Consider the following 22418-nt stretch of genomic DNA (forward strand, 5'->3'; position numbering starts at 1 on the left):
CAGTATCGATGATGAATAGACACCAGCGTGATACAGACAGGATCATTCGTACTTCACACACATGAGTTCTATCATGGCCTAAACCGTTATCTATTGATACTCTCCGCGAAGCTACTTTGCATACAAGATTTACTTGGTCGAATGTATTTGTTGATCCCACTCCCGCAACGAGAATACCATCCCTGCTCGTGCGTTGTTTGAGGATTCCGATATTAACGAGCATATCCTCACTGATTCTAGTGAAAGAAAAAATACGCTCGCCTTTAAGTTCAGACAATTGTTCGCGGTCGAAGAATTCATGCATCGCAGAGATTTCGGCGAAGCAGTTTTTCCCATGGGTTTTTTTCCTGATTAAAAATTCGCCGCTACGAAGCTTCGTGTAGCTCGATCCTTTTGTTAACTTTCAGGTAATATGTTCATCCACCGCGGATCCGTATCTTCGATCTATCACCGCGGATTTTCGTCGCGAGAGGCAATTAAAATGTCTATACAAATTGGCGTTTTTTATCATTGATCTCCGGCACACGAGGTAGCAAAGCGATTGGCTTTCCTGTTACCTGATATTATTACGTAATTGCTATTGTTATTATTACTACTAGCACATGCTTTATAAACATTAATAATCTACATTATTGGCTACATTATTGGCTTATCTGTAATTCGGAGAAGTGGCGAACTTACAATAATCTTTCAAGTAGACCGTTAGCGTACATACATAGCACAAATACGACGCGAAACACTGGCAGATCTTTGCAGAATTTTCATTCTGAAACTGCCAGAACGAATTTTGCGTCTCAAAGTCGCATTATCGCAAATTACATTAGTCTATTCGCGTGAGCTTATGACAGCTCGGCCCCCGTATCAGATGCAGAGTATTCGCATCTCGCAAATGTAATTTTTATCACACGTCTCGTTTCGTTATCGATGCTTTATTTCCGATATTATATCGCGTTGCGCTCTTATCCTATTTTCAGCGTCACATGGAAAAAAAAACTTACTCGGAAACGGAATATATAATAATAATCTTCGTGCGCGCGAACATAAAAGTGCGAAGTAACGTACGATAAAATTATTACTTACACGCTTAACACACACACACGCACACTGTGAGTGTACGTAATTTGCTTTAAGAGGCTTACTAGATTGCTTAGTGAGAAAATACATTTTGAGGACAGATGGAATAAAAAATACAATATTTTGACATTAAAAATGAATTTATTTATACAATCTCGTATCTATAAAAGACTGTAAATTCAGAACAACATTTTTCAATTTCTATCTGCCACATAAAATATTTGCCGCTGCAAAACTTTGCGTCTCGAGACTATGTCTGTGTAAATTCCAAACGCTTGATCTGAAACACAAAACCCAAATATCTTTCTTTTATATATGTACTGTTTACAGAGACTTGATAAAGGGAGATTTTAACGTTTCTAGCATTTTAATGGCATTATAATCTTTCTCCAACTTTTTCAACTAATTCTTCTTTTCGAAAGGTCATATTTGTGAAAAGCCAGAATGTTAAGCTCCACTAGGTTTAAAAAAATATATCTAAAAAATATTTTAATTTCGTGCTTTAGATCAGTTCTTCTAATGTTATATTGCATAGAGACTGTTTTAGTGACGAACATTTTATGCAGAAAATATAAAGAAATTGAAGATTTGTTCTTATTTCCTAACTTTCCAGATATAAAATTGTATAAATTTAATAACATCAAAATGCGCTTTTTATTCCGTCCTTCAGAGAAAGAAAAAATGTGTTTAAAATTATTAATTTATTATACAAAATTTAATTTTTTCGCCGAACGGACAGTCTGAATAAGTTAAGCTCCTTAATCCTTTCAGGCTTGACTTTTTTTAATGAGAAACATACCTCTGTGTTTTAATTATATTTGAAGGTTTCACTGATGTCGCTGAATACAAAAATGGGATTAAACGTAAAAATTCAAAGTAGCAGATCTAATATCGCGCATGTAAAAACTAAAGCGTTTTTATTTTAATAAATTTGTATCGAAACATTTTCAGAATCGCAAAATATAAAAACATGAATTCGTAAAGCAGATATAACATTGATGAGAACTGTGTAATAAAGTCCAGACATTTTCAGTCTAATTTGTGTCCGCAAGTATTAAGCAACAGCACTATTTTGTTCCTGTATCATTGAGATATAAGAACTTCGCGAGAGTTTCATTTACACCTTGTATATAAATATTATCAGAAATTTATATTATTAAAATCTTATTTGAGCGAGGATAACACTGTACACTGTGTTAAACCTTTCATAATTCAGAAAACCTCTCGGTCTTACTAGGAAAATAATTTTTACATATTTCATGATAGCATTTACCACAATAGCTTTTATTAAAATTTCCTTTAAAGTGGGCCCCATTTAACTTCAATGACTCAATCTTTACCAGAGAGAAGATTTTTCTAACGCCGAGACATGTATTCCACCGGACGTGAAAGAGTTAATTTCTCCCGATTTGAATTATTTGCGCACGAGAGCGGCGACAAACTTGCGCTGCGCTTCGACAATAAAGATTCGAGTTGAATAGAACATAGTCTTTTTTTCTTGCGCGCGAATACCAAGACTACGGTCTAGTTTCCTTCGCGCGCCATCGGTATTTAGCAGGGGCGTGAATTTCTTTGTATTTCAATTTGCGCCTGGCACTCGGAGAATCTGCTCGATATTCTTCGCAGTTGTGTGCCTCGCGTTACCGATTCGTCGCGTGGCCTCCTAGATCAGATAGACGTTTTCTCGCCTACGTCGCACAATCCTCACCTATTTGCGAAGATAGCGCACGTATTCGCGGACCAAGGCGCGACATGCTCGGGTGATCGATAGCCGATGAAATCACTTTTCTTTCTTGCGCCGTACAAGGGACGCGCTGTACGAGGAGAACGTTAGAGAACGAAGAGGTTCTCGCAGCTCTTGGTTTTCCTCTTGAAACCGAGCAAGTGCTTCAGGATCCGCCTGCGGTGCTTGCTACGACGGCGTCTGGTCGCCTGGTCCCGGCTGCGCTGCGGGTTCAGCTTGATCTGTGCCAGAATGCCGACCAGGAGCTCGTCCACGTGATGAGCCAAACCCGACGAGGTCTCGATGAATTTGCAACCGCAACTGTTCGCCAAACGACGGCCAACTGTCGGCAGGAACGGTGAACTCGAATGTCACACAAGCAATTACAACTTTAAAACCCGCTTTAGACCATTTCAAATTTCTGGCTGGGATACCACTCATAATTTTATATGCTGCGTACTTTAATATACGTGGATGCACTTTGAAATATATTTTATATACGTGCGCATATTTCGATTCCTCAAACGTTTTTCGTATTACGTCCACTTCAGACGATCTGCAATTCGTATCGATAAAATTCTATTTACAATGTTATATGTTTTATATATGCAGTACGAGAAATGTTTGAAGAATTATAAATCATATAAAATATATTTTAAAATACACATACAGGTTAAAAATACATGGCATATAATTTTTTAAATAAAATTCTATCCTAAAAGTCTGATGCAAACGTCATAAATTGCATAAAACTTTCCACAGATTTTTCTATGATTTAACCTTGTTCCTACAAAATTGTATTTTTTTTCCTTTATATAGAACCTCAGTCACAGATTTGTTAAATGCTGTTTTTACGAGGAAGTGAACGCTAAAGTTTTTGTATGTACAACACAGGATTTTTTTATTGATTGAACTGAGTCTGAGAACTTGAATTATTCCCGGAGGAAGACCCGGCGAAGAAGGGTCGAAACGTTTGTGCTATTAAAGAGAAAATTTGATTCTAAATTGTGAGAACCGAGTTCCGTTCGTTTTGTGGCTCGCATTGGCACTCTCTCCTTTCTACATATTTTGATTTATATCTTTCTCAATGATTCTGTTAAAATGGTTCGCAGGTCGTGACTGTATTGGGGAAAATTGACGTGAAATCTATGTACTCACCCACCGACGGGACCTCCCGCTTCCTCTCGAGGTCCACTTTATTACCGACTAGGATGACACCGTGGCTCGCCATGTAATCGCTCTTCCACAAATAGAGCAGCGTCTCCTCGGCCACCTTTAAGCTTCTTCTGTCCACCACCGAGTACACCACCACGTACACGTCCGGATTGTAAGTTGAACAAAATGTCTCGACCTCGAAAAGACGAAGGGGAAAAAATGGGAAAACGTCGATTAACGGCGATTCGGCTTTCATTTTCTCGCCGAACAATAAATTTTATCGTTCAAATAACGCAACGCAATATCGCGATGAATGGAAACAGAAGAGGGAATGCCGCGACGTTTAAAAGAAGCGTTATTTATTTTCCAATAACTCGCGTACCTATAATATTTCATTTTGTAAAAACTCTTTACGGCCCTACGATTCGCAGCAGTGTCCCCGCTTTTTAGTCGTACCCAGATAGTACACATAGTTCTATGAATATTCTTCTGGAGAGTGCAATTATTCTCAATTTCAGAATATTCCAATCGAATATTCTATAAATATATATATATATATATATTATGAATATCCGATTCCTAATTGTAATAATCTATATATATATAGATATTCATAACAAAGAAGAACGCTTTTAGAATATTCATGGAGTTTATGTATTGCACATTGTTTGTTGTGTAATACATTTATCTTATGCAAAAGGCAGTGAAACCTGTGATCATATATAACCGACGCGCTATATTCGATAGATTAATCTATGCACGTTCGAAAAAGATTTATAGCAGTGCCAGTCGAATGTTCTACGAGCATAAGATAAATATATAAGAATGACCTATGGAATATTCCAAATATTCCTGGTGAATACTCTTAAAATGTTCATAGGAGTGTCTTGTGCTATCTGGGTACATATAACGATAGCGCTTTATTATATCAAGCATCCGTGTAAAAAAGTCCGATTCATCTTGATAAATCCGTGAAAATAATTGCCTTAATTCCCCCTTCCGCGTTACTGACTCTTCCAGGTCTGCTTGTCTTCTTTAATGGATAAGAGAACGCTATACGTGTCGCAGTTTCTTCTCTCGTCTGCGCGCATCATCGTGTTGCGTACAATGATTTATACCGGGGTGTATCCCGGGGGTTTACACCGGCATCTAATCGACAATAATAGGGAGAGAACTCGATAAAGATGACGTCGTGCCATAACTCTATTTACGAGAGCGGCAAATAAGTTCCTTCCGCTATCCGACAGTTACTCATTTAACGCAATTTGTTGGGTAATTGACCTCTCGATGCTTCACTTTGGCGGCCCGACATCTCTCCGCTATTTTTACCGTAACCGAAAAAAGAAGAACGTCGCATTTTACTCACTGACATCTCTGAGGCGGGGTGATCAATGATCTCCAATTCCGTCTCCTGCCCGTCGATCATCACGGATACGTTCTTCTGTCCGTACTCCTCGTCTGAAAAGCGCAGCGAATCGACGTTTGCAATACCGCACGATCACTTGCACCAGCGACATTTGCAATACACCGTCCTATCAGGCGGACTCGCGCGTCATCGGTATACGCGCAAAGGCTCGTAATTAAAAGTAAAAACTAATGATGATTAAGGTCTCGCTCTAAAGGTTTAATCGAAAGATAACATAACGTCCCCGTCGTGCGTACCCCACGCTCCTTTCCATTTCTCATACCGCCAGAAGCGAGGCTCAGAGGCTTTCATTGAAAGCGTACGTGTAGATGTGTTTATCCGAAGGGACAAATCTAATTACGCCCCGAACGACGGCGAGGTAGTTTCGTAGAACTGCCGTTTACCGTTCTTTTCCGAGGGTCCATTATGATCTAGATTCAACTCGTGTCGTCAAAGCGGCCCACCGGGAAGAGAGGAGAATATTGCCTCTTTCGTATACAGAAATATCGATAATGCTCTCTTTCTCTCTCCCCCCTCCCCCCCTCTCTCTCTCTCTTTCTCCCTCGGCAAGGTACTTGGCGCAAAATCGATACAACGGGGTCTACTTTGAGAGCCCACGCGAAGGTACTCGCGATGAGTACCAGTACTCGCGCGGCGAGTTCGCAAGCGTATGCGGTTTCAATAAAATCGGCCACGGGAGAGTGACCTCGACGGCGGAAACGCAGCGGAAAATATCGTACGTACTACGTGCATTGCCCGGTGGGAGGACAAAAGAAAAAAAAAAGAGAAGGAAAGCCGGAGACGAGAGGAGCTAAAGCTTTCCTTTCGGGTCAATAGCGTATACCGTGTGTTGTCTTATCCATCTTTTCCGCTCAAATGTCTGCTGTACCAGATGGACATCCGCCGTCCGATACAGATGTTGGATTATCCGGGGGGGGATTCGATTGATGCAAAGTACTCCGGTGTTTGTGCTAGGCGAAGCGTAAAAGTGAGATCCTCGCTCGTGCGGCTGAGATAAGAGCGGCTTATCGCGCGCCGTGGCGAAGTACATCCATCGGGGCGCAAGACGAGCGAGTTTTAATTGCGGATAGTTTACGGTAGCTCGTTGAAGGGGGCGAGTGAGAGCGCCGAGAGTCCGCGGGGTGAGACAAAAGCGCCAGCGTCAATGCGCGTCACGGACGATTCATTACAAGCGAAAATTGCTTCCGAGCGAACGGCTCGTGCGAATTAATTGGCCCGGTTGGACTGCTAAATTACAGGTTATTACTATATTGTCGTCTGTGTGCGTGTGCGCGTAACGAGAGAGCCGCGGGACGCGATTGGATTCGGTTCTTCGCACGCGCTGGATCGCGCGACACCGATCGCGTTGCGATTTCGACCGGTTTCGGCCGGCAACGCGAGAGGCAACTTCGCGGGAGTAATATTTTACCATTAGTTGCACGGGAGCATGTAAAATGGAGGAAATGTAAAAGAATTCGAGAGATGCGGATGGAAACGTAAAAGGTTAATGAGACGTAAGATGCAACTCGCATACAAAACTAACTTCTCCGACGTAGCTCGCGAAAAATAATTAACGCTGCGCGCGTTTGTGGCACGGAGAAAATACTACGTTATAAATTACGCAGAGAAAGTGTCCCTCTTGACAACATTTTCTTGCAAACTCGCGACATAACGATATTCATTAAAATTGACGATCGATTGTACGCACATTTCTGCTAATTGTTGTGAAAGGTTATTTATGTGTTTTGAATTAATTAAATCATAACGTGCAACGCTCCATTAAATTTTTATCACACCTTGGAAATTATTATATTATAACTTATGCAAAAAATATAGAAGATATATTAAAAAATATGTAAAAGCAACTTTCTCATTATGAACATTTTTTCTCAATTTAGCAGATTTTGAGCGTTTTAAATTGCACGTGAAACATTCGAGTGCTTGCAAAAGCCCATTTGGAAAATAGAAAATGTGTATAATATATCCGAACAAAAATGCCGTAATTTTCCAGAATAATACAAAAACTTTAACTTCTATTACAACACGCTCCTCGCGCGGGGAATAATTTATCGGAGGCATAATCGAACAGTTAATTGATACAATCAAAGCGCTTTAAGGGAAATGCGCGTCCCACATAAATATATGCTGTACCGCTTTACCCAGCGGATTAATTAATTCCGTTAAATGCAAGTGCGCGATCTCGCGAACAATCCGGCACAGCTCGCGACTAGTGCTACATAATTAAATGCGAAATAGCCGTCGCGAGACGATCGTTTGCCGTACGCGGAGTTCCAGAGGCGACGTCCATCAGGGAGCGAAGGATCCGAAGATGCTCCTTTCAAGGGCAGAAATGAATGACGTCAATTTCCTGCCACAGTGGAGACGGCCCTCCAGTCGATTGTGCGATTGAAAGCGACCCGTCTCTTCGCGAAGGATAATCAATCGCCATTTCTCGATCACGATTGATATCCATGGATTTTTATCGTACGAGTTGATCTCGTTGTCAATTGCTTTTCAAGTCCAACCGGTTACCCGGGACGGAATTAATTTTTCCGGGGTACCGGAAAAGGTCGGAACTGAACGGGAGGAGCAAGCAAGAGTAAAGACAGCCACGTGCTTACCGAGAGAGGCGTCGTAAGCGCAAATGTAGTCGCTCGTAGTGAATTGTGCAGTTAGGGCGGTTTTCCCGACTTCCGACGCACCCAGCATGCCCACTTTGTACGTCGCCACCCTCTCGTTGCCGGCTTCCTCTTCCGCCTCTATGCCAGAGAGCTGCGAGGCCGAGCTGAGGAGGAAAAAAAGGAGGAGCGTAATCCGGCGAATGAGATATTACATTACTGTGAGACCTCTCGCTTCTGGAAAATTCTGTTCATACCGCGCTTTATCCCGATCATTCGCAATTACGACCCCAGAGCTCGTCGCCCATTATGGCGGATATACGCGCGATTAAAACGACTCTCTTTCGTTAACAACAATGTCCACAATTTTTATCCGATACGCGAGCTTACTCGGGAAAGGTGCGTCAAGTCCGTCGCGATCTTTATCAAGCTCGTCGCGGTTATTACGCGCGACGTGAAGCGGTCTTATTTTTCATGATCATGCGGAAATGTTGTACATAATGATAATTCACACTTTGTGGAAAAAGAAACGCGAAAACGATTACATGCTGCTTTTATCAAAATTAAAGTAAGCTTCTCCACAAATATCAATTCTGTTCTACCTGAGGTCCAAGAATAAGCTTTCGCCGTCATTATTATTGCCATACAAGCGCTTTCTTCTGTATTTATATATAATATCCTATGATACAATTGAGTATAATTATATATTTTGTTCTTTTCTAGTTTTACCATACATATTACGTTATGTACAACGAAGTTGTATATAACAGCAATACATACATTTGCTACTCTTATTTATATAAAGTTCTTTTAATTTTTTTTGAGGGGGAAAAGTCTTCCCTTTTCTCCCTCTCACTTGAATTGCATGTTATTTCTCGCGAAAATAACCGATACAAAGAAAACAAAACCCGTATCCCAGGGGATCTACGTTTTAAAATAAAATCATGCGGAAGGGAAGGCATTCAACATATTTTTCTTCGTTTTCTGTTTAAAATTAAACAAATAAATGTTCTTTTGCTTTGAAAACAGGAAGTGAAAAGAGAATGTAGGAAGAGGTGGACTTGTGAAATGTGAATCTACATATAACTCTTAGTGGCAAGACAAGCTGCGAGACGCACAGTAATGCAATGTATTCAGATATAATAACACTACAAAATCTCTCTCTCTCTCTCTCTCTCTCTCTCTCTCTCTCTATCCTTTCGTCTGCTTTTCTGAGGAAACCATTTAGAGGAAAACTTAATTTAAATTATTCGTCGTGTTGTCGGTACATGTGTGTTGCACCATCAAGCCGCATTCCCAGCCACTTCAACCCTTTCCGCCCTCTCGCTGGGGGAGCACTTTCCGGGATTACTCGTCACCGTCGCACCTATCGTCAACCCGAGGTCTCTCGGAGGATTTAACGGTGTTGAAAATCGCGCCGGAAAATGCAGCGCGGAAAACGAGGAAAGAGAGAGAGAGACAGAGAGGGAGGGGGAGAAAGAGAGGAAGAGACAGGAAGATATAGGAAGAGGCAAGGAGAGACAGGGGGGATAAGGAGAGACAAGGGAAGACAGGGAGAGACAGGAAGAGACAAGGAGAGACAAGGAGAGATAAGGAGAGATAGGAAGAGACAGAAAGAGACAAGGGGAGACAGGGAGAGACAGGGAGAGATAGGAAGAGACAGGGAAAGAAAGGGAGAGACAGGGGAGACAGGGAGAGACAAGGGGAGACAGGAAGAGACACGGAGAGACAAGGAGAGATAGGAAGAGACAGAGAGAGAAAGGGAGAGACAGAGAGAGACGAGGAGAGACGGGGAGAGACAGGGAGAGACAGGGAGAGACGCGCTCTCTAAATTTTAAATCGGCCTAGACACGGATGTAGGATGCCTTTAATCTTTTTTAACGAGACAGAGGGTCGGGAATGGCTCTCTTTACGGTTGCCTCTCCACCTATTCGGGACGCAGTCTATGCACCGTGTAATTATCCGGGGGCAATTAAGGTGCCTTTAAGCGCTCGTGCAGTCGCGATTACACGGAGTTCCGCGTGGAACTCGTACGACGCGGTTGGCAAGTAATCGAGTATCTCACTGATAACCGCGGGCGAGGCGGAAACCGGGGCGAAAGACGACGCATCGAATATCATCCACCGCGGGAATACGCGCGGGCAAGCATAAACAACCGTCCGAGAAGATCAGCGCGAAACCTCCGGGATGATTATCCCGAATAGAAGCCACCGACGAGAAATTTTGATTTGGTAAATATCAATCTCCCGTCAAAGGAAGATAGCTTCCGGAGGTAGCTTTCGATTTACGCAATCCGCGTTCCGCGTGATTTATCCGATAGGTCAAATTTCTCCCGTGAAAGCGAGTAACAAGCACTGAACAAACACACATAATAATTATGCGAATTATTAATTAATATAACAATATATTAATTATTCTACTTTATTTATTAGGCTTACACGTGACTATTTCACGAATTGACAGAGATTTTAAAAATCTCATCGGACACAAGTTATTTTGTCCTAAAGGACTTACAAATTTAACGATAAGATACGTTCGCTTTTACGTACGCAAAGACCTTTTTAGATCGTAATAAACAATTTCAATGTTTGTCAATTTGCATATTGCTTCCCGACGGATACAAACAAGTCAACAACCGTATCACGGTCCATCCTACCGGGAACCTGTGTTTTGCGTAAAGTCATGCGGGGGAAAACATTCGACGTATTTTTCTTTGTTTTCTATACCGACAACGCCGCGACGAACCTTTTGAAGGAGAAAATAAACAGCCCGAGACCGGAATGGAGATGAAAATGCGGAGGAGCAGCACGTCCACACTTCACACGGGTGAAAGATTATTTTCCAGGGTCCCACTCTCGCCCCCCCCCCTCCTCTCATTCTCTCTATCTTCGCGGTCACATGCATTATACTTTTACGCGTTATATTCATAATGCAGGTAACCATAGCGACGAAAGCGTCCAATTATAACGTTCAGCCGTTGAGCTTTAGCCGCGGCATCTTTATAACTCTCGTTATTATTATTCGCGAGCGATAGCACGAAAGAGATATAATTATCTTCGTTTAATCCGGCGGCTCTCCCCGCTCCTCTCGTAATAGCCGCGAGTTGCAGGCGCGCCGGGGATGCAGTCATTACCGCGCGATACGGTGTGACTCCGGTTACAGCGCGTATTGTAATTTCACAATACACAGCCGCGATGCAAAACGAGTCGTTCGTTTACCCAGTAGTTCCGGAGTTGTACGCGCGATTGTTTGCCGGATAACCCCGGGATATTTTCGAAATAATTCCAGAGGAAATCTCGAGTCCCAAATCGGAATTCAGCCGCGCGCGTTTCGATGAAGTTTATCTCACACTTTCGCCGCTCCGTTTATCCTCACCTGAGTAATCTACCCTCCCGGGTGCTGCTGCAGCTAGTGGAGGAGGTAACGCTGTTGATGCTCCTGCTGCGGCGTGTCTTCAACGAGTCGCCCAAGTTGTACACCCCGTTCGCCGTTATGGAGAAAGACCGGAGCCTGTAATATTCCACCCCGTCCTCGATCTCGCTCTCCTCGCCCCCCGCCACGCCACCCCCGCGTCTCGTTTCGGCCAGCATCGGCTGCAACAAATAAAACAATCGGATTCCAATTTATCCCGATCCCCGTTTATGCGAGTTTGACATCGACAACCCCGATTTAATCGTGAAAGACTTGGGGCGTGTTCCCATTTCCTCTCCAGTACTACCCCCCGTACTGGACGCTATTACTGAATTCAGTTTCTGAGAAAATCATTCCCAAACGAAACCTCGGTATCTTTCGCAATAATACAGCAGTTATTCTCTTCTAAACGCAACCATCCACACCTTTCCTTTGAGACTGAATGCTCGAAACTATCGGGGGTACTGAATTAGTAATACTGAGAGGAAATGGGAACACGCCCTTGGAAATTGCGTTGAAAGTTAAAATTCGCGTTCTAATTTTTCCGACTTTATATCTCGTCTTTCTTCAAGAAAGTGTTTCGAGGACTATAAGTGACGTTTAAATGAGAGACAATTTCTAATTGCAAATGGATAATCCCATCGTCCGCAAACGTCATCATTAATCGACAGAAGCTGCGTTGCGCGTGATATCTCGATGCGATTTGCCGACGCGTTCATTGATTGAATTATGAGCTACATGACGTAAATCGATGTATAAAGTTCTGTAAATTTCGCTGAGCGTCGACATGTGCATACGCTCGTTTGCCGTCCCTCGCAATTGCGAAACGGGGCGGAAAGGCGGCAGAAATACGCGACGTGTTCTCCAGCGGTGTATTAGGGTCGCGGCGAATCCTAACGCGTTCGTCAATCGATGCGAAACATTCGGTGACACAATCGCAAGCGTATTACCGTTATTCAGCCTGTCCGCTTGTGTGAACGCAGAAATTTAACTGAATGTCGATTCGAGATTTCGAGGGCGTCGACAGCTCGAATTCCGCCTCGCGTTTTCTCTTTTTCCTGATCAAGTTCACTCCGTTTCCTTGACGGTTGCAATGTGAAGCTTAGGAAACAAATATCGACCACGCCGCTCTGCACGAGTCGCAATATTAATCTTCTCGAATCCTGTATTTCTCGCGACGAGAAGTTAACATCGGCCATGTTTTCATTATGTCGAAGAACCCTCGCGTACGTTCGAATTACATCGCGACTTCAATTTGCTGAGTCCGAAGTCGCCTAACAAAACAAGAAGGCACGTTCTGACGAAAATAAAACGTAAGAGCTAAATTGATTGGAATTAAGGGACACGATCTAGATATTAAATTAAAAGTATCTCGATGTGCGTGTACGTGGTGCAATATTATACAATAATATAATAATGAAAGGTGCAAGAGTATAAATAAATTTAGTGAGAGCGAACTAAACATGGAATCATTATATACGCATGTATATTTAAAACGTGTAAATTTTCACCTTGCAAACACCTGAATAATTAAAATTGATTAAGTTGTGTCGGGAAAACCGTTGTAATAATATCCGTAATAATTTATTATATCAAAATTTTCTATCATTGTAGCACACGAGTACAAATTATTTCATAAATTATTGTACTCGCGATGGAAGTACCGAGTTTCGAAGATCTCGGCAAAAGCGCGAGGGATGTATTTAAGACGGGCTACCACCATGGCAAGGGTCTCATCAAGTTCAATATCAAGACCAAATCTGCCAAAAGATTCCAAATAACGAGCGACACGACGTTGAATTATGAGGCGTCAAAGGTTGTCGAAAATCATTATGCCCTTATATTTAGATATATTCTGATTCGCACATATTTGCATTCCTACACGGAACGTAAATTTTCGGTCATTTTATTTACGTTACCATTAATAGCGTCGAACAATATTTACTTATTATTATTTTGTCGATTATTCGTGGGGAAAAGCAAGCAAGCGGTGCGGACTGTTGCTTATTTCGCGAAAAATTTTTGCGTGAAATTTTGCTGAATCAACTATTTCAAGCGGCAATATTTACATTTAATTACACGCCGGATTATGCAGGCGATATATGCGTGTCACTGAATTCGAACTCGCGGCAGCTGTTGCTTTAAAAGCGGAAAAACTGTGGATTTTACGTTTTGTGAAGAGCACGTTTATATAGAAATATTTTAACGCATATGAAATATTTATTAATTTAGCAGCGTTAATGTATTCGATAAACGTCATTTATTCCTGTCTCTGAAATCGCACTGTATTATCGATTTATATGACAAGGTTCAAAGATAATAATGCAAAAATTGCGTATCAGAATTATGTTAACTGAACACTTTGATAATCCTGGAAGCAAGTGTTGTTTGGACGTCTCGAAGTTAGACGAAAGGATTAGGCGAGTTTACTCATAATCAATTGATGACAGCTCAACGGTTTAATGGAGACAAAGTACAAGGCGAATGCTGGGGCTCTGCTGTTAAAATGGACAACCGAGGGCGTGCTTTTCCTGGGATACGAGTTTAACGGGCTGCTAATGAAGGGCGTTGATTTGCTCTCCGAGTGCTCTTACACTCCGGAAACGGCCGCGAAAAGCGTGAAGGTCGGCTCCAAGTTCGCCAACGAGAGGATCAACGCACGCTGCGAGATCTGTTAGTCACGTCAAATTTCCTAATTAACTTTACGCCATTGATATGCCGGAAACCGCGTTTCCCCCGCGTTCGAAAGCGCGCGAGATCGCGTTCTCCCGAGTGTTAATCGCCTCATCGATAATACACGCGGACTTGCTCGGGCTTCCCTGTGAAGCACGAGCGGCAAAATTCGCGGAACAAATTCATCCTCTATTTATAAAGTTTTGCAAGGTAATGGCTTCGGCCAGGTCGCTGCTTGAGCGACGGATAAAGGGCTTCGTATATTGCGTTTGTATCTTCCCGTCTCGGGGACGAAGGAGACTAATTATATATACCGTCCAAACCTTTTATCAACTTGGCCGAAGAAAAAAATATGGTATAAAACTATGTCGTTGAAAGGAATCCTTTTCGCACTTTGTACAATCGGAACACTACGAAAAGTATTAATTATATGTACAAAGTAGCGCGGGCTCTATCTCTTCATACAAAATACTTTCTAATTTTACAAAATACGAGAAGCGTTTCCGTAATTAAATACTTGGTTCGCGAAATAATTAACATTCGGTATAAAAAATTACTGGAGCATCGAGTTTCCCGCTCCTCCCCTCTCTTCCTCCATCGCCCTCCCCCCTCCCCCCCCTCCGTGTCTAATTAATTATTTTACCGGAGACAGCAACGGCAAACGATATGGCTCTTTTATGTGAGATAAGTATAGAAATTTAACATAAAATCAAGTGCTCGCTAAAACAATCAGAGCGTGTGCATCCAGCTCGTTACAGTCCTCTCGAGTAATTTCGCTCCGAACGTTCTTCCTTCGTCTCGCGATTGCACGTTGCGTAACAGATGGAAACTTTAATAAATAATTCCTTCTCTCCGGCACAAACTCCTTTCCAATATCACGCAAAGTTGGCGAGGAACAATAGCGGAACTGCGTGTACCGAATGTTTACTAACAAGTCGCCGCAATTTCCGCGAACACGAGTTTCCGCGATCGCAATTGATACAGGCACTTCTCGAAGCTTGCGGACAAGCCACCCTGCTGCACGGTCGTTTCGTTCTATCGATGCGAAAACATCGGCTGAAGCCGTCGAACATTTGAGCGTGATAAAACGCATTGCAAATAGAGGCGGGCGAATTAAATTTCAGGGATTCCCAGCTTAGTGTCCGATTAAATACCGACGAGCGAAAGAATTAGATTTTCCTTTTTTGCAACCGACCGGAAAAACGCCATGACCGAAACACCTGTCTTTCCCCTGCGATCGATTACACGCGAGTAATCCGGCTGTAATGTCGCGTGTCGAGTCGTCGAGATTACTGGCTTTCCCGTTTGCAGCCAACGATCTGGACTCGGGCACCAGCTGGCTCGGCTCGGTGGTAGTCAAGTGCCGGGATCTACTCCTGGGGTACCAGGGCGGCTACGACGCGGCCACGAGCAGGGTGACGAGAAACGACGTCGGTGTCGCTTACGGCTGCGCCGACATTGACCTGCATCTCCGATGCACCTGCATACCGCGCGTGTACGGGCTCTCCGTGTTGTACAAAGGTAAACGGCGAGGTGATCTCCACGGCGAGGGTAACGCGATTTTTCCTCCCCGTTTTCCTCCGCGCGAACTCCGGGGGGGTTGAGAAACGCCGACGTCGCCGACGGAAGACTAATCATCCCCGTGACAACGGAGTAATTTCAGTCTGCTCCGTAATACCCTCCCCTCCCCCGTCTTGTGCTCTCGCGAAATCGCGCCGTCGTCGTCGTCGACTAGAACGGAACTGCTAAATTACCGCTGTCTTTCACGCGTATTAAGTAAATGGGGAGGGGGAGGGGGGGTTGAAAACGTGCCTGGCTCAGACGAGCGTAATGAGATCCCGCCGCTCCGTGTTCAGATAGGCGGAATACGGAGGACGTGTAATACAAATCGTTTAGCGCGTATCGGCGCACGTCACGGCGGCGTTATCAATTTTCTCGACGGAATCGGGAGAACAAGGGTGGAGAGGGCGATAATTAGCGGCGTTAGCGTGTAGAGGGTCTGTGACAGCGTCATGTAATGGTGACGTACAGCAAAGCTCAGACTGTAAACCGACACCATTCGCCGCTGGGATTATGCGAAAATTACGTAACGCCGCACGTCGATGGTCTCGCTTAAAATTGGGTTAAAATTATTCGCTCGAATCCTAACTCTTAATTACGTTCATTAACAAGAGGCGCGCGTTACCTTTTGAATTGACATACAGACGTTCGAGTGTCTTTCAGCCTTTCTGTTCTATCGATTGCAATATCTCGTCTGCTCTTCAGCGAGACCCGACCTGGACATCGCGGCGAACGGCATATACGCGAAACGAGGCGACGTGCAAAGGTGGATGGTCGGTGCCGCGGCCAAGTGCAAGATCGACGAGAGATCAATCCTGCGATTCAAGTTCAACACCGACCTCCAGTTAGCCACGAGCCTCCTGCAGAAGCTCAGCGACAGCGTCACGCTGATCCTCTCGCTCAACATCGACTGCGCGAATGTCACCCGCGGTGGTCACAGAGTCGGACTAGCGCTTAACGTCGAAGCCTAGACGAATCCAAGACGTACTATCGTTTGTCTGCTGTTGTGCGTTAATCGTAACTAAATTCAATAACGGTCGGTCGACCAGAATGGCCAAGGACTGTAAATGTATTTTTCTTTTGTACAGAAACTGTGACTTCGCGTGACAATTGAATAAGATTCTCGATAAGAAATTTCTCTTTAAGAAGACGAAATAATCTTTGTGAATTAATTCACATTGATTAGTTTGTTTGCTTTTTTATATTTTTGACGATTGCAAGCGGATGATTCGCTTAACTTTAAGTTCCAAGTTTAATTCGCGACACATCAACGGGAAAATGAAAAAGAGAGCTAATCAGAGACGCGGAAAAGTCGCCTTTTCTCCAAAGCGCTTCGCCACGCTCGCTCCGATTTTTCATTTTCAGTCGCGCGTCCCGCGATCGCGGGATTTTGATGAAATTCGAAAAGAGTGACAGCCGCGAGCGGTGATATCCTCAACGCTATTGTGGCCGTACACTATTCGGCGGAATTTACGCACTCCGTGTTTATTTCACTCGCCAATACGCATGAATCGTCGCCGTCGTTACGTAGAATCTTTCGACAACGGTTTCGCGGTATCGTTCACAATAGCAGAGGAAATTAACTCAGCCACGTGCGCCATCGATCTATGTATGTACGTGAGGCACGTCGTTACACGTTCCGCTATATTTGCCTGCCCATCGAACTCGTAAATTATTCTCTCTCTTTCTGTCTCTCTCCCTCTCTACCTCTCTATATTACGGAGAGAGCACATAAGACGCCACAAAGTCTTCTTCTACAATGTCTTTTTAGGGTCTGAGCAGAAAGGTTGTCGCAAGACTTAAGTCGGTGTCGGAAGTCAACGCACAAAGAATTGTCGTAGACGCGTGTCGCATTCATCGCATCGCAAGGCGTACGTCGTTAGGGCCTGAGCAGAATGGCCGTCTTGTACTCTTAAGACAATGTTGTAGGTTTTAAATCTCTGTCTCAAAGTAACGCACAATAACTGTCTTGTGTCTTAAGAATACAAGACAGCCATTCTGCTCAGGCCCTTACGGAGAGAACCACAAGGTCTTCTTCTACCGAAAAAGTCTTTTTAGAGTCTGAGCAGAAAGTTTGTCGTAATCGTACCAACTTGAGTCTTACGACAGAATTATAAACGGTTATGACAATCTTTCTGCTCGGGCCCTTACTCGGTTCAGGCTTTTTATGTATATCCCTTACCCTGTGACGCGGGACCGCCGGCATGCTGCTCGTTCTACTGCGATACTGCCTGGGTCCGGAGCCTCCACGAATCCCGGATGCCAGGCTAGCCGAACCGGAAGGACTCGTCGGACTGGGTCCGCTCGGACTCGCGCTCGCGCTCAGATGGGACGACGACGACACGGCACCGGGACTCAAGGCCGGCGTTCTGGTCGGGCTCCTAGGCGAGGGCGACAGGTGACCCCAGGGACCGGCCTCCGCTTGCAGAAATCTGCCGCACGAAAATAGAACGTTCTCATAGACACGTGCCGTCCGTCCGCGCGAATCCGGCGTTTCCCAATCAATTTACGTTTCGCGGTTCGCGGAAAGGCTCCGGCGCCCGGTTTTAAGGCGCTAAGGATTATTTTCGAGCGCCCGTCGGACAGATTGATTGCCGCGCGGACGTCAAGCGGACTGTGCGCGTTAACGATCAATCACTTTTACGAGGAGACGACCTGTGTAAGTCCGGCGTGGGTCTGGCGACCGCGATGCTGGAGCTTCTGCGCCTCGAGGGGGTCGGCGACTTCGGCCCGTCCACGCAGCTGTGACCCTGAGATCCGGACAGCGAGGTATGATGGAGTCGGACCTCGACCTCGCTGCTCCGCCTCTGGAAAGCCCTTTTGCTCCAGCGCCGGGTTTTCGCGTCGACGCTCGTGCCGTGCTCCGGCTTCCTGCAAGTTTCCGGATTAGCGGACGGGAGCGCACGTACTCGGGGAAACGGGGCGCGATGTTCCACGATTTCGCGAGCGGCATAATCCTATTTTTACGCACGCATCGCGCTATCGATTTTCTCCCCGAGTATCGCCGCTCTATTTCCGCGCCTCGCATTAAACTCAGTTTCGGTGGAAGATTGATTCATTACCCGCGGCGGAGGGTAGCGTGGAGTCGCCGCGCGCGCGACAGCCTCTAATCCGATTGCGAGAATCTCCAATGGCTTCGACCGATACCAAAGACTTCCCACGCGTGTTCGTCACATGCCGCGAACCCCCGCGAACAATCCGGATTGCGCTCCCCAGGTTGAGAAATGTAATTCCGAGCTAAAGTTGCCGAGTTCTCGATTGCGTTACCGAGCGGTATTGCGGCGTTATTGAGTTCGAAACTCCCAAATCGTCCAGACGGCTCGGATTTCGTATGTTCCGCTCGTTAACACGTCCGAGCACCGCGCTACTTTTCAAGTTCCTGATAAACCGTACGCACAGATTATCCCTCATTTCAATATTACGCTGCGTCGATCATTGTTTAATCGCATTAGGCTAATCTGATCAGCACCCGTACTGCTATTTACAGTTACTTAATTATACCGATTTCGACGTTTAGCAGTTAATTAAATCTTCCATGCCTCGATAAAGATGCTTTAATGTCGTTTTCGCCGCTAATTGACAATCGATTTATAAAATTCGGACAGCCTCGTCTTTGCTGGTTAATTAAGCTTTTCAGCGGATACATTTTAACATCGTTTCCGTTGCTGACTGACAACCAGTTTACGTACATCTATATTTCCTTTTCCTTTGCTATTCCCGTAAAACCGGTCTCCGTCTCTTCCTTCTTCCGTGTCAGAATGAAACTACTTGTTGCCTTCTTGCACAAGAATTATCCATGTGTGCTTTCTTACCTAAACCTTCACCAACGAAATATTTGCGGTGCTCACCTCGGTATGAGCTTGTCTTCGAGCATACTGGGCAGATCGTCGCCGTCCTCGGTGAGCGCCGCGAAGAAGTCCTGAAACTTGTCCGGGAAGCTGCTCGGCGGGCAGACGTTCATGGGAAGAACGCGTTCGGCAACATCCGGGGAGGTTCCCCCGACGATCTCATGACGATCCACCACTGTGGACGCTGCCATATATTCACTGGGAACTTCACAGGTCGTCATGTGTCACCGACGACTTCTCAGATTTGCGATAAGCTCGTTTTCCCCCCCATTCGCGCGCACCGCACGTGGCTCCTCGCGAGAACCTCGCGGCGCGACAGACGAATCGACGGGATCCGATCGACGGCGAGCTCCGAAGAGCGACGACGTGATCTAGATCAACGGTGGCACAGCCCCCACAATTCCACCGAGGAGGCGGAGGACACGCTCGCGAGAGCCTCGTAGGACACAGAGGACAATAACCGACGTAAATCTCAATATTAATTCGCAGCGGGACGAATCTTGGACGAGTCACGAGTCACAGTTTCCGAATGGGGGGATCTAGCGATAAGGAGCGAGATGCGAAGCGGCCGCTACCAACACCACTCGCGCTTTCACTCTCGTTCGAGAGCAACTCGAGAGCGATATAGCAGCTCGCGTGCCGGTTCCGAGGGTCCGGGATCCGCGGGGCGATCTACGGATCGAAGGACGTGCTCATCCCTCATCGTTCCCACCCGACGAACGATCGCGATCCCACGAGGGGCGATCGGGAGCGCAACGAGGGATCCCTCTCGTCCGGCGAGCGACCGCGGCTCTTTTTTTCACGACGAGGACCTGGCGAAAACTGAAGCTCGCATGGTTGTTGCACGTCGTTCGCTGGCTCCGGCACCTTGTCGGACTTGCGCAAGCGTGGCTCACCCCAAAACTCAGCGAACGGGTGGATTCGCGGTATAACGTCGTAAAAGTGATCGTCTCCCTCTCGTTCGCCCTATCCACCGCAATCATCATGGAGCGAAGGGGCGCTTTGTGGCGGCTGACAATGCGAAAATGAGAAACGAGCCTGTCACGAATAACTTAACTTTGCGATCGCGAGATTTATTTCTTCGCGCGTCGCGAGAGAAACGCGCCTAAGGTAACGAGGGATCTTGCGCGGAATGTAAAATTATATCTCGACTGCGAGCGCGAGAAATTGTAGAACGATAATTTCCCGACGTTATCGAGGAGAACGCGATAACGAAATTGCTGGAACAGCCTTCCTCGATTAGATTCGTGCTACTTCGGGTGCGTGTCACACGAATGAGAGAGGACACGAAGTGTAATTTGATCAACCTGGAGCTCGTGGTCACGGAACGCGTGTAACGCAATAGAAAACCCAACGGTGAAATTAAGAATGTATGCATCGGAGATGCCCCGGAGAAGCAATTCTCGTCGCGACGATAAACGAAAATTTCGTGCAAGACGTGACAAGGGGGGCCATGCGGAACGGTAGAGAGAAGTGGCCTGAGAAATGACGTTCTCGGGAGCGGATCCTAAAAATCAGTTTGAAAAGCGTTTACTTGACTCTCGCATGTGGACTCGAGCTCGTTAAATACTTTCGCATAGAGGAAGATGAAGTCTTCGCTTAGCTTCCACGAACGTGCCGCTCAGTTTTATACATACACTGTTTAATGAGAAATTTCTCAAATCCGCTAATACAATTAACAAGAAATGTCCGCTGCGTTTCCTTTGTGCAACACAAAATGCAATATGCTTTGAATTGATTAAAAAGCTCATTTAGTCTCGAGAAGGGGGGAGAGAGAGAGAGAGGGGGGAGGGAGGAGGGAAAACGTGGGCCTGGAAAGGGAAAAGTAATTCAAGGAGCGTCGTAACAAGGAACAATCCCCCGGTTTCAGCGAGATACACGTTCCCGCATCCTCCTCAATCCTGGGGGGACCGAGTATTGTTCGGGCTGATTACACGTAGTCGACGTATACGGATGTGCGTTGCGTGTAAGAGGGTGATAAACGGGACGGAATGTAAATTCGCGAAATAAGAAGCGCTCTTAAAGTACGCCCGACCGGAGGGACGAAGCAGCGGAGCTCCAGTTTTGGCACAGGAGGAGATTCAGAGCGCCGGTAGGTCTCTTCTCTCCGCGTTATTACTACTACTATATGCGCGGGAATATCCGCCGCCGTCTCGGTTCCGAGGCAACTATTTTTCCGAGGACTATTCTATGAGAAACGCGAGAGGTATCTCGCCGTAACAATCTCCACGTAAGGACGTCCTTTCGGATTACCTTTGACGAGAATATCTTATTTCCAACGAGCTGACTTTCTTCTCTTTTCTCTCGACGCTGGAGCAAAGTACAGAGTCGGAGCGCGATGTTAACATTTGGATGGAATCAATTTAAATGTTTCACGTCCCGTAATCCGACGCCATATGGCCTTCGGCGTGTAATCTGGGGGATTCGCGAGATCGATTGTTTGAGTAATGGCGGTACGGTACGACGACAAAAGGCTGTTCTCCAGTCTGGCGGAAATTGTGAAGGAAATTATACCCACACACACACACATATATATATTATATATTAGTAATTTATATACATTATTTCGAACGATATGTAATAAATCCGCAGATGCTTTGTTGCATGCGCGTGCAGTTGTAAACGAGTAAATATTAATATCGCTGTGAGAGCGAAGCAAACTATCTGGGCGGAAATACCAACGACGGACAGTGTCAACATTTTCCGGGCCCCGTAACTACGTGAGCTACGGAATTAATTAGCTTACGAGACATGTTAACGCCACGCGTTAGCGGGCCTACCCGTACTCTTGTACTCCGTACATGTTTTCGATACGTACTCGATATTCAGGATTCCATTGAAGCGATAACAATTACGCAAGACAGACCCGTAAATCGAAAACAATGACCGCAATTGCGCGGTATAATAACTGCAACAAAATAATAACTTGTTACCGCTGCTTTCCCGGGCAA

At 45.3% G+C, this 22418-nt stretch overlaps 2 protein-coding genes across 3 annotated transcripts; one reads left to right on the forward strand and one right to left on the reverse strand.

Annotated features, from left to right (window-relative positions):
• Positions 1–1195: 1195 nt before the first annotated feature.
• On the reverse strand, positions 1196–20147 carry LOC105568635 (GTP-binding protein RAD-like). 2 transcript variants are annotated; one of them, XR_001009444.1, is made up of 9 exons: positions 19468–20147; positions 18275–18490; positions 17802–18051; positions 11351–11568; positions 7979–8142; positions 5319–5410; positions 3956–4148; positions 2783–3140; positions 1196–1354 (listed from the first exon to the last, which is right to left on the reverse strand). XR_001009444.1 is itself a non-coding variant. In XM_012024458.1 (8 exons), the coding sequence occupies exons 1-8, from the start codon at positions 19686–19688 to the stop codon at positions 2905–2907; spliced, it is 1590 nt and encodes a 529-aa protein (XP_011879848.1). In that variant the 5' UTR covers positions 19689–20147; the 3' UTR covers positions 1196–2904. The 2 variants fall into 2 exon arrangements, 1 of the variants encoding a protein (XP_011879848.1); XM_012024458.1 differs by having other exon boundaries at positions 1196–3140.
• Positions 4061–16802, forward strand: LOC105568634 (voltage-dependent anion-selective channel protein 2-like). The gene is made up of 5 exons (XM_012024457.1): positions 4061–4124; positions 13001–13202; positions 13837–14059; positions 15371–15580; positions 16325–16802. The coding sequence occupies exons 2-5, from the start codon at positions 13041–13043 to the stop codon at positions 16588–16590; spliced, it is 861 nt and encodes a 286-aa protein (XP_011879847.1). The 5' UTR covers positions 4061–4124; positions 13001–13040; the 3' UTR covers positions 16591–16802.
• Positions 20148–22418: the final 2271 nt, after the last annotated feature.

This window comes from Vollenhovia emeryi, unplaced genomic scaffold (genome assembly GCF_000949405.1).
Source record: "Vollenhovia emeryi isolate VEMERY1.0 unplaced genomic scaffold, V.emery_V1.0 DF939128.1, whole genome shotgun sequence".
NCBI classification, from domain to species: domain Eukaryota; kingdom Metazoa; phylum Arthropoda; class Insecta; order Hymenoptera; family Formicidae; genus Vollenhovia; species Vollenhovia emeryi.

Coding starts and splice junctions, on each gene's coding strand:
- LOC105568634 (XM_012024457.1), top strand. CDS start 13,041: ATGGAAGTACCGAGTTTCGAAGATCTCGGCAAAAGCGCGAGGGATGTA. Junction 13,203..13,836: donor TGAATTATGAGGCGTCAAAG/GTTGTCGAAAAT, acceptor AATTGATGACAG/CTCAACGGTTTAATGGAGAC. Junction 14,060..15,370: donor CAACGCACGCTGCGAGATCT/GTTAGTCACGTC, acceptor TCCCGTTTGCAG/CCAACGATCTGGACTCGGGC.
- LOC105568635 (XM_012024458.1), bottom strand. CDS start 19,688: ATGACGACCTGTGAAGTTCCCAGTGAATATATGGCAGCGTCCACAGTG. Junction 8,143..11,350: donor CGGGAGGGTAGATTACTCAG/GTGAGGATAAAC, acceptor TTTCCTCCTCAG/CTCGGCCTCGCAGCTCTCTG. Junction 3,141..3,955: donor GCGGGAGGTCCCGTCGGTGG/GTGAGTACATAG, acceptor TCCTGCCGACAG/TTGGCCGTCGTTTGGCGAAC.